At 46.7% G+C, this 12,119-nt stretch overlaps 1 protein-coding gene across 2 annotated transcripts in view; it reads right to left on the bottom strand.

The window, feature by feature from the left end:
• Window positions 1–12,119, bottom strand: part of MTSS2 (MTSS I-BAR domain containing 2) — a 178,086-nt gene that overhangs the window by 27,222 nt on the left and 138,745 nt on the right. The window contains exons 8-12 of one of the 2 annotated variants that reach the window (XM_063945861.1): window positions 6,573–6,680; window positions 3,311–3,408; window positions 2,607–2,808; window positions 2,430–2,504; window positions 2,056–2,217 (exon numbers count right to left, since the gene is read on the bottom strand). In XM_063945861.1, the coding sequence (XP_063801931.1) occupies window positions 2,056–2,217; window positions 2,430–2,504; window positions 2,607–2,808; window positions 3,311–3,408; window positions 6,573–6,680 (645 nt within the window). The remainder of the gene's footprint in view (window positions 1–2,055; window positions 2,218–2,429; window positions 2,505–2,606; window positions 2,809–3,310; window positions 3,409–6,572; window positions 6,681–12,119) is intronic. The other variant, XM_063945862.1, reaches the window with a different exon arrangement.

Below are 12,119 nucleotides of genomic sequence, written 5' to 3'. Positions count from 1 at the left end.
GGTGTATAGGTGTAAGAGGTATATAGGTATATAGGTGTATAAGGTGTATAGGTGTATGAGGTATATAGGTATATAGGTGTATAAGGTGTATAGGTGTATGAGGTGTATGAAGTGTAGAAGGTGTACAGGTGAATAGGTGTAGAAGGCGTATAGGTGTATGAGGTATATAGGTATATAAAGTGTATAGGTGTAGAAGGCGTATAGGTGTATGAGGTATATAGGTGTATAAGGTGTATAGGTGTATGAGGTATATAGGTGTAGAAGGTGTATGAGGTATATAGGTGTATAGGTTTATGAGGTATATAGGTGTATAGGTGTAGAAGGTGTATGAGGTATATAGGTGTATAGGTGTATGAGGTATATAAGTGTAGAAGGTGAATAGGTGTAGAAGGTGTATAGGTGTATGAGGTATATAGGTATATAGGTGTATAAGGTGTATAGGTGTATGAGGTATATAGGTATATAGGTGTATAAGGTGTATAGGTGTATGAGGTGTATGAAGTGTAGAAGGTGTACAGGTGAATAGGTGTAGAAGGCGTATAGGTGTATGAGGTATATAGGTATATAAAGTGTATAGGTGTAGAAGGCGTATAGGTGTATGAGGTATATAGGTGTATAAAGTGTATAGGTGTAGAAGGTGTACAGGTGTAGAAGGTGTATGATGTATATAGGTGTATAAAGTGTATAGGTGTATGAGGTATATAGGTGTAGAAGGTGTACAGGTATATAGGTGTATAGGTGTATGAGGTATATAGGTGTATAAAGTGTATAGGTGTATGAGGTATATAGGTGTATAAGGTGTATAAGGTGTATGAGGTATATAGGTGTGTCAGGTGTATCGGTGTATGAGGTGTACAGGTGTATGAGGTGTATAGGTGTATGAGATATATATGTGTATAGGTGTATGATGTGTATAGTTGAATGAGGTATATAGGTAGGTATTCGGTCAGATGGTCGACAATGTTAAGGTTGACATTCATTAGGTTGACCACTATTGGTCGACACTGACATGGTCGACATGGACACATGGTCGACACATGAAAGGTCGACTCATGAAAAAGGTTGACATGAGTTTTTCCAATTTTTTTTTCTTTTTTTTTTAAACTTTTTCATACTTTACGATCCACGTGGACTACGATTGGGAACGGTAACCTGTGCCAAGTGCAGCGAGGCACCTTGCCAGAAGGTCATGTCGACCTTTTCATGTGTCGACCATTAGCCCATGTCGACCATTAGTCCATGTGGATCAATAGTGGTCGACCTGAGTGTCGACCTTAATATTGTCGACCATTCATACCAGAACCATATAGGTGTATGATGTGTATAAGGTGTATAAAGTGTATGAGGTAAATAGGTGTATGAGGTATATAGGGGTATAGGTGTATGAGGTGTATAGGTGTATCAGATGTACGAGGTGTATAAGGTGTATGAGGTGTTAAGGTGTATGAGGTATATAGGGTGTATAATGTGTATAGGTGTATGAGGTATATAGGTGTATGATGTGTATAGGTGTATGATGTATATAGGTGTATAGGGTGTATGATGTGTATAGGTGTATGATGTGTAAAAGGTATATAGGTGTACGAGGTATATAAGGTGTATTAGGTGTATGAGGTATAAAGGTGTATAGGGTGTATAATGTGTATAGGTGTACGAGGTGTATAATGTGTATAGGTGTATAATGTGTATAGATGTATGAGGTGTATAAAGTGTATAAGGTGTATATGTGTATGAGGTGTATAGGTGTATCAGGTGTATGAGGTGAATGAGGTATATAGGTGTATAATATGTATAGGTGTATGAGGTGTATGAGGTGTATAATGTGTATAGGTGTATGAGTTGTACAGGTGTATAAGGTGTATATGTGTATGAGGTGTATATGTGTATCAGGTGAATGAGGTGTATCAGGTATATAAAAGGTGTATGAGGTATATAGGTGTATGAGGTGTATCGGCGTATCAGGTACATAGGTGAATGAGGTATATAGGTGAACAAGCTATATAGGTGTATCAGGTGTAACAAGTCACGTTCCTTCCGCTGATAACTGGAGCCTACCTTAGCAGCAATGACAGCAGGGGACATACGAGGTCGGTAAGGGTCCTCCATGCCCAGATACGTGGGACCCAGCTCCGCCTCCCGCAGGTGCTCCACGCGGTCCTTCCTACGCTGGACGGAACTAGCTGGTGGGGTCTCGTACGGCCCAGAGCGGGACCAATCCTGCAACAGATACAAGGTATTAGTAAGGGAGGCTCCTTATACCCAGACCATCTAAGGCATCACAGACCAGGAAATGCTGCAGTCTCCTGTGCGCTGGACATTCAGGATCAGATCCTGATCTATAGCTGGGTATTGGCTCTCTGTACGCCTTATATTAGTAAGCTGGCTGATGCCATGAAGCCACATTACCCCATGATAGAGCGGACACTCACTGAAGTAGGGGAGCTACACTCGCTGACTGACTGACAAGTCTCTGAGGCCTCTGAAGACGCCGAGCTCGAGGACTTCTGAGTGGGAGGAACATGTAAAAGACAGGAAAGTGGACATAGTTAGGTGTCCTCCTTTCTTGCGTTCGCCTGTGGCGGATCAGCACTGCTGCGCGGTATTACCTGGCTGGTGATGTCTGATGGCATTGGTGACGGTGGCTTGGAGAAGATCGTCTCATGTGAACTGCACCCTGAATCCTGGGAGGAGGAGCTTATCAGGCGCTGTGTACCTCCGCTGGACTGCGGCAGGTTGCGGTAGCGGCACGCAGAGCCCGGTGACTGGGGGTGCGAGGAGGCAGCTTGCCAGGAGGGGACAGATTTTGTGCTGTGATAAATGAGCAGACCAGTGATGGGGTAAGAGACAATACAAGGAAATACGGCTTACACAGACACTGACAAGTATACGAGCTCTGACAAATAAGTTTGCAAACTTATCCCTGATAACTTGCACTTTAACAAGAAATTTTATGTTTGTTTGTTGCTCAAATTGAAGCTCCGACATTCTCACTCATTCTCACTCACACCAAAGCACACAGACAATAATAGATGCCACCCAGGAAGAGAGAGCCGTAGATCAACAATAACACAGCTGTGAAACGCTGATACAGTAAGTCACCATCATCAAACCATACGGAGGTTTCTGTACAGTGCTGCCACGTCAAGCACACGGTGGCAAATTTGCAAACTTAATTCTCAGATCTCCTATACGTATATATATTTATTTATTGAAACCTGCAGCTTGCGTGGTCATTTACATCTCCTTTTATTTATGTGGGCTTCAGCTATTGCCTATTGGGGGCTGCATGTTCTCCCTACAGACAACTCACCTGCATATGTTGGAATTCCGAGATCCGGAGCTACTTGGTGAGGAAGGCGGCGTCGTATAGGACCAAGAGTAATCTGATCCTTTCAGGTCCTTAATGACCTACAAGAAATGACAGGTATGTATCAATGTGAAGTTTACAACCCATCTCACCCGTCACTGTGACGTATGTGTATCATATACAGCCCCATCTCACCCGTCACTGTGACGTATGTGTATCATATACAGCCCATCTCACCCGTCACTGTGACATATATGTGTATCATATACAACCCATTTCACCCGTCACTGTGACGTTTGTGTATCATATACAGCCCCATCTAACCCGTCACTGTGACGTATGTGTATCATATACAACCCATTTCACTCGTCACTGTGACGTTTGTGTATCATATACAGCCCCATCTCACCCGTCACTGTGACGTATGTGTTTCATACACAGCCCATCTCACCCGTCACTGTGACGTATGTGTATCACATAAAGCCCCATCTCACCCGTCACTGTGACGTATGTGTATCATATACAGCCCATCTCACCCGTCACTGTGACGTATGTGTATCATGGCCCTCATTCCGAGTTGATCGGTCGCAAGGCGAATTTAGCAGAGTTACACACGCTAAGCCGCCGCCTACTGGGAGTGAATCTTAGCTTCTTAAAATTGCGACCGATGTATTCGCAATATTGCGATTACTAACTACTTAGCAGTTTCAGAGTAGCTCCAGACTTACTCTGCCTGTGCGATCAGTTCAGTGCTTGTCGTTCCTGGTTGACGTCACAAACACACCCAGCGTTCGCCCAGGCACTCCCACCGTTTCCCCGGCCACTCCTGCGTTTTTTCCGGAAACGGTAGCGTTTTCAGCCACACGCCCCTGAAACGCCGTGTTTCCGCCCAGTAACACCCATTTCCTGTCAATCACATTACGATCGCCGGAGCGAAGAAAAAGCCGTGAGTAAAAATACTATCTTCATAGTAAAGTTACTTGGCGCAGTCGCAGTGCGAACATTGCGCATGCGTACTAAGCGGATTTTCACTGCGATGCGATGAAAAATACCGAGCGAACAACTCGGAATGAGGGCCCATATACAGCCCCATCTCACCCGTCACTGTGACGTATGTGTATCATATACAGCCAATCTCACCCGTCACTGTGACGTATGTGTATCATATACAGCCCATCTCACCCGTCACTGTGACCTATGTGTTTCATATACAGCCCATCTCACCCGTCACTGTGACGTATGTGTATCATATACAGCCCATCTCACCCGTCACTGTGACGTATGTGTATCATATACAACCCCATCTCACCCATCACTGTGACGTATGTGTATCATATACAGCCCATCTCACCCGTCACTGTGACGTATGTGTATCATATACAGCCCCATCTCACCCGTCACTGTGACGTAAGTGTATCATATACAGCCCCATCTCACCCGTCACTGTGACGTATGTGTATCATATACAGCCCATCTCACCTGTCACTGTGATGTATGTGTATCATATACAGCCCCATCTCACCCGTCACTGTGACGTATGTGTATCATATACAGCCCCATCTCACACGTCACTGTGATGTATGTGTATCATATACAGCCCCATCTCACCCGTCACTGTGACGTACGTGTATCATATACAGCCCCATCTCACCCGTCACTGTGACGTATGTGTATCATATACAGCCCATCTCACCTGTCACTGTGATGTATGTGTATCATATACAGCCCCATCTCACCCGTCACTGTGACGTATGTGTATCATATACATCCCCATCTCACCCGTCACTGTGATGTATGTGTATCATATACAGCCCCATCTCACCCGTCACTGTGACGTACGTGTATCATATACAGCCCCATCTCACCCGTCACTGTGACGTATGTGTATCATATACAGCCCATCTCACCCGTCACTGTGATGTATGTGTATCATATACAGCCCCATATCACTCGTCACTGTGACGTACGTGTATCATATACAGCCCCATCTCACCCGTCACTGTGACGTATGTGTATCATATACAGCCCATCTCACCCATCACTGTGATGTATGTGTATCATATACAGCCCCATCTCACCCGTCCATGTGACGTATGTGTATCATATACAGCCCCATCTCACCCGTCACTGTGATGTATGTGTATCATATACAGCCCCATCTCACCCGTCACTGTGACATATGTGTATCATATACAGCCCATCTCACCCGTCACTGTGACCTATGTGTATCATATACAGCCCCACCTCACCCGTCACTGTGACGTATGTGTATTATATACAGCCCATCTCACCCGTCACTGTGATGTATGTGTATCATATACAGCCCCATCTCACCCGTCCATGTGACGTATGTGTATCATATACAGCCCATCTCACCCGTCACTGTGACGCACGTGTATCATATACAGCCCATCTCACCCGTCACTGTGACGTACGTGTATCATATACAGCCCCATCTCACCCGTCCATGTGACGTATGTGTATCATATACAGCCCATCTCACCCGTCACTGTGACGCACGTGTATCATATACAGCCCATCTCACCCGTCACTGTGATGTACGTGTATCATATACAGCCCATCTCACCCGTCACTGTGACGTATGTGTATCATATACAGCCCCATCTCACCCGTCACTGTGACGTACGTGTATCATATACAGCCCATCTCACCCGTCACTGTGACGTATGTGTATCATATACAGCCCATCTCACCCGTCACTGTGACGTATGTGTATCATATACAGCCCCATCTCACCCGTCACTGTGATGTATGTGTATCATATACAGCCCATCTCACCCGTCACTGTGACGTATGTGTATCATATACAGCCCATCTCACCCGTCACTGTGACGTATGTGTATCATATACAGCCCATCTCACCTGTCACTGTGACGTATGTGTATCATATACAGCCCATCTCACCCGTCACTGTGACGTATGTGTATCATATACAGCCCCATCTCACCCGTCACTGTGACGTATGTGTATCATATACAGCCCATCTCACCCGTCACTTGACGTATGTGTATCATATACAGCCCATCTCACCCGTCACTGTGACGTATGTGTATCATATACAGCCCATCTCACCCGTCACTGTGACGTACGTATATCATATACAGCCCCATCTCACCCGTCACTGTGACGTATGTGTATCATATACAGCCCATCTCACCCGTCACTGTGACGTATGTGTATCATATACAGCCCATCTCATCCGTCACTGTGACGTATACCCCGTACTGGGAGCTGTGTATCTCACCTGTTCGCTGGCTGCAGGCAATTTGTGGGGCTCATCACTCAGCACCATCAGATCGTCAATAATTGCCTGTAAGTGCGTCACCTCTCCGAGCATGTGAATCTCTCCATTCTGAAACCAGGGACAGGAATACTGGTTGGTACATACATACAGAGCGAGTATGTCAGTTTCTGGTCCCCGCTAATATGAATTTCCCCTTGGTAGATATGGCTGCAATATTAATTTGCCCTTAGTAGATATGGCAGTAATGTGAATATGCCCTTAGTAGATATGGCATTAATGTGAATTTGCCCTTAGTAGATATGGCTGTAATATGAATTTGTCCTTATATAATATGGCAGTAATGTGAATTTGCCCTTAGTAGATATGGCAGTAAATAGGATTTTAATTACCTACCGGTAAATCCTTTTCTTCTAGTCCATAGGGGATACTGGGAATCCATTTAGTACCATGGGGTACAGACGGGGTCCACTTGGAGCCTTGGGCACCTTAAGAATTTGATAGTGTGTGCTGGCTCCTCCCTCTATGTCCCTCCAACCAGACTCAGTCTAGGAAACTGTGCCCGAGGAGACGGACATACTTTGAGAGAAGGATAGATAAGGAAAGTGGTGAGATTACAACCCAGCACACACAAACAAGAGGAAAGCCGTGCTAACCAAACTTGAAACCCGGAACAGCAACAGCTGAACCAACAACATTACTGAAACAAGTAACAGTGCAGGAAGAACAAAGCACCGGGCGGGCGCCCAGTATCCCCTACGGACCAGGAGAAAAGGATTTACCGGTAGGTAATTAAAATCCTATTTTCTCTTACTTCCTAGGGGATACTGGGAATCCATCCATATAGTACCATGGGGATGTACCAAAGCTCCCAAACCGGGTGGGAGAGTGCTGAGGTTCCTGCAGAACTGATTGACAAAACTGAAGGTCCTCAGAGGCCAAAGTGTCGAACTTGTTAAACTTTGCAAACATGTTCGAACCTGACCAAGTAGCTGCTCGGCAGAGCTGTAAAGCTGGGGCACCCCGGGCAGCCGCCCAAGAAGTACCCACCAACCTAGTAGAGTGGGCCTGTACAGATTTTGGAACTGGTAAGCCTGCCTTGGAATAAGCATGCTGGATAGTGAGCCTGATCCAGCGTGCAATTGACTGCTTTGAAGCAGGATACCCAATTTTATTGGGATCATAGACAACGAACAGGGAGTCGAATTTTCTGTGACGAGCTGTTCTCATTAGATACACCTTCAAAGCCCTCACAACATCCAAAGACTTTGAAGTAGCAGAGGTGTCCGTCACAGCCGGAACCACAATAGGTTGGTTGATGTGAAATGCGGACACCACCTTAGGAAGTAATTGCTGACGAGTCCTGAGTTCAGCTCTGTCCTCATGGAAAATTAAGTAGGGGCTCTTGTAAGACAATGCCCCCAGTACCGACACACGTCTTGCTGAAGTCAAGGCCAGCAGTGTGACGGTCTTCCACATAAGGTACTTTACATCCACCTCCTGTAACGGTTCAAACCAGTTCGATTGGAGGAACTGCAGAAACAGATTGAGATCCCAAGGTGCCATGGGAGTCACAAAGGGAGGATGGATGTGCAAAACACCCTTCAAGAATGTCTGGACCTCAGGGAGAGAAGCCAATTGTTTCTGAAAGTAAATAGACAAGGCTGAAATCTGGACTTTAATGAAGCATAGACGTAGGCCCACATCCACTCCCGACTGCAGAAAAAGCAGGAAACGTCCCAGATTAAATTCCACCTGAGAATATTGTCTGCTTTCACACCAAGAGACATACTTCTTCCAAATACGATGGTAATGTTTAAACGTTACCCCTTTCCTGGCTTGGATCATAGTCGGGATGACCTTGTCAGGAATCCCTCTCCTGGCTAGAATCAGCCGTTCAACTTCAATGCCGTTAAACGTAGCCACGGTAAGTCATGATAGACTAACGGGCCCTGTTGCAGAAGATCCTTGCAAAGAGGTAGAGACCACGGATCTTCGAGGAGCATCTTGAGAAGATCCGCGTACCAGGGCCTTCGCGGCCAGTCCGGAGCAATGAACCTTTTCCCTTTTTATTCTTTTCAGAATTCTTGGGATCAGAGGAAGTGGAGGAAACACGTACACCAGCTGGTAGATCCACGGAGTTGTCAGAGCGTCCACTGCCACTGCCTGTGGGTCTCTCGACCTGGAACAATACCGCTTGAGCTTCTTGTTGAGTCGAGAGGCCAACATGTTGATCTGTGGATATCCCCACCGATGTGTCAACCCCTGTAACACCTCCGGGTGAAGGCCCCACTCCCCCGGATGCAGGTCGTGTCTGCTGAGGAAGTCTGCTTCCCAGTTGTCTACTCCCGGAATGAAGACCGCCACCAACGCCACAGCATGTTTTTTCCGCCCAGAGGAGAATTCTTGACACCTCTGACATTGCTGCTCTGCTTTTCGTTCCGCCCTGTCAGTTTATGTACGTTACCGCCGTCACATTGTCCGACTGGACTTGAATGGCCTGATTCCGAAGTAGAGATGAGGCCTGCAGAAGGGCGTTGTAGATAGCCCTGAGTTCCAGGATGTTTACTGGAAAGACGACTTCCTGACTTGACCATCTTCCTTGAAACTGCACCCCCTAGGTGACTGCTCCCCAACGTCTGAGGCTTGCGTCTGTGATTAGCAGAATCCAATTCTGAATCCCGAACCTCCAACCTTCGACGAGGTGAGGAGTCTGTAGCCACCACAGAAGGGAGATCCTGGCTCTTGGCGACAGACGGTTCCTCTGGTGCATGTGAAGATGTGATCCAGACCATTTGTCCAATAGATCTAGCTGGAAGGGCCTCGCATGAAACCTTCCGTACTGAAGCGCCTCGTAAGAGGCCACCATCTTCCCCAGAATCCGAATGCACAGATGCACCGAGATCCGAGTTGGCTTCAGGACAGCCCGAACCATCGACTGGATTACCATAGCCTTCTCCAAGGGAAGGAACACTCTCTGAGACTCTATGTCCAGTATCATTCCCAGGAAAGGAAGCCTCTGTGTCGGTTTCATGTGAGATTTTGGCAAGTTCCGAATCCACCCGTGATCCAGGAGTAGTCTGGTTGAGAGGCCAATGCTGTCCAACAACCGCTCCCTGGACAGTGCCTTTATCAGAAGATCGTCCAGGTACGGAATTATGTTCACTCCCTGTTTGTCGAGTAGAAACATCATCTCTGCCATCACTTTGGTGAACACTCTCGGTGCCGTGGAGAGACCAAATGGCAGGGCCTGGAACTGGTAGTGACAGTCCTGCAGTGCAAACCGTAGATAAGCCTGATGAGGCGGCCAGATCGGAATGTGAAGGTACGCATCCTTGATATCCAGAGACACTAGGAATTCCCCCTCCTCCAGACCTGACATCACCGCTCTCAGAGACTCCATCTTGAATTTGAACACATACATACTCGTAAGTATGTGTTCAACAACTTGAGGTTCAGAATCGGTCTTACCGAACCGTCTGGTTTCGGTACTGCAAACAAGTTGGAATAGTACCCCTTGTTTTGCAGATGAGGTAGAACTGGAACAATGACCTGAGTCTGTACCAGTTTCTGAATGGCGTCCTGTAAAGTTATACTTGCCTCTTGTGAAACTGGTAAGCCTGATTTGAAGAATCTGTGAAGTGGGAGCTCCTGGAACTCTAGTCTGTAGCCCTGGGAAATAAGATCTATGACCCAGGGATCCTGGCACGAACTTGTCCAGATGTGACTGAAGAATTTTAGCTGGGCTCCCACCTGCCAGTCTTCCAGGCATCGCTGTCCACCGTCATGCTGAAGGTTTTGAGGAAGCAGAGCTTGACCCCTGTTCCTGTGAACCGGCAGTTGCTGGTTTAGGTGGTTTACCTCTAGCACCTCTGGTGGCTGTAGAAGAACCTCTGGGATTGCCCCTAAACTTGGCAGTCCGAAAGGACTGTAAATTGGGACCTTAGTAGGCCTTCCTAGCTGGAGGAGCTGCAGAAGGAAGGTATGTGGACTTACCCACAGTAGCGCTGGAGATTCATTTGTCTAGTTCATCTCCAAATAAGGCATCGCTTGTGAAAGAACAGAATAAAAAAGATTCAGCGTTAATAATAAGATTTTAAACCTACCGGTAAATCTTTTTCTCCTAGTCCGTAGAGGATGATGGGGACTCCGTAAGGACCATGGGGATAGACGGGCTCCGCAGGAGACATGGGCACTAAAAAGAACTTTAGATATGGGTGTGCACTGGCTCCTCCCTCTATGCCCCTCCTCCAGACCTCAGTTAGAGAAACTGTGCCCAGAGGAGACTGACAGTACGAGGAAAGGATTTTTGTTAATCTAGGGGCAAGATTCATACCAGCCCACACCATCCACACCGTATAACCTGGAATATACGCAACCCGTTAACAGTATGAACAAAACAGCATCAGCCAAAGACTGATCTCAACTGAAATATAACCCTTATGTAAGCAATAACTATGTACAAGTCTTGCAGAAATATGTCCGCACTGGGACGGGCGCCCAGCATCCTCTACGGACTAGGAGAAAAAGATTTACCGGTAGGTTTAAAATCTTATTTTCTCTTACGTCCTAGAGGATGCTGGGGACTCCGTAAGGACCATGGGGATTATACCAAAGCTCCAAACTGGGCGGGAGAGTGCGGATGACACTGCAGCACCGATTGAGCAAACATGAAGTCCTCATCAGCCAGGGTATCAAACTTGTAGAATTTAGCAAAGGTGTTTGAACTCGACCAAGTAGCTGCTCGTCAAAGCTGTAAAGCCGAGACGCCTCGGGCAGCCGCCCAAGAAGAGCCCACCTTCCTAGTGGAATGGGCCTTTACCGAATTTGGTAACGGCAATCCAGCCGTAGAATGAGCTTGCTGAATCGTGTTACAGATCCAGCGAGCAATAGTTTGCTTAGAAGCAGGAGCGCCAACCTTGTTGGCTGCATACAGTGCTTCTGTTTTCCTAACCCGAGCCGTTCTGGCTACATAAATTTTCAATGCCCTGACCACATCAAGGGACCCGGAATCCTCCAAGTCCCGCGTAGCCACAGGTACCACGATAGGTTGGTTCACATGAAAAGAAGAAACCACCTTAGGCAAAAATTGAGGGCGAGTCCGCAACTCAGCTCTATCCACATGGAAGATCAGATAGGGGCTTTTGTGAGACAAAGCCGATAACTCAGATACTCTCCTAGCAGATGCCAAGGCCAACAACATGACCACCTTCCAAATGAGATACTTTAATTCCACCGTTTGAAGTGGCTCAAACCAGTGAGACTTAAGGAACCGTAACACCACGTTAAGGTCCCATGGTGCCACTGGAGGCACAAAAGGAGGCTGGATATGCAGCACTCCTTTCACAAAAGTCTGGACTTCTGGGAGAGAAGCCAATTCCTTCTGAAAGAAAATGGATAGGGCCGAAATCTGAACTTTAATGGAGCCTAATTTTAGGCCAAAATTCACTCCAGTCTGGAGGAAGTGAAGAAAACGGCCCAAATGGAATTCTTCCGGAGGAGCATTCTTGGACTCACACCAAGACACATACTTCCTCCAAATACGGTGAT

The sequence above is a fragment of the Pseudophryne corroboree genome, chromosome 11, assembly GCF_028390025.1.
Source record: "Pseudophryne corroboree isolate aPseCor3 chromosome 11, aPseCor3.hap2, whole genome shotgun sequence".
NCBI classification, from domain to species: domain Eukaryota; kingdom Metazoa; phylum Chordata; class Amphibia; order Anura; family Myobatrachidae; genus Pseudophryne; species Pseudophryne corroboree.
The sequence above is the reverse complement of the archived record's forward strand: the minus strand, read 5'-3'. Positions and strand labels throughout refer to the sequence as shown.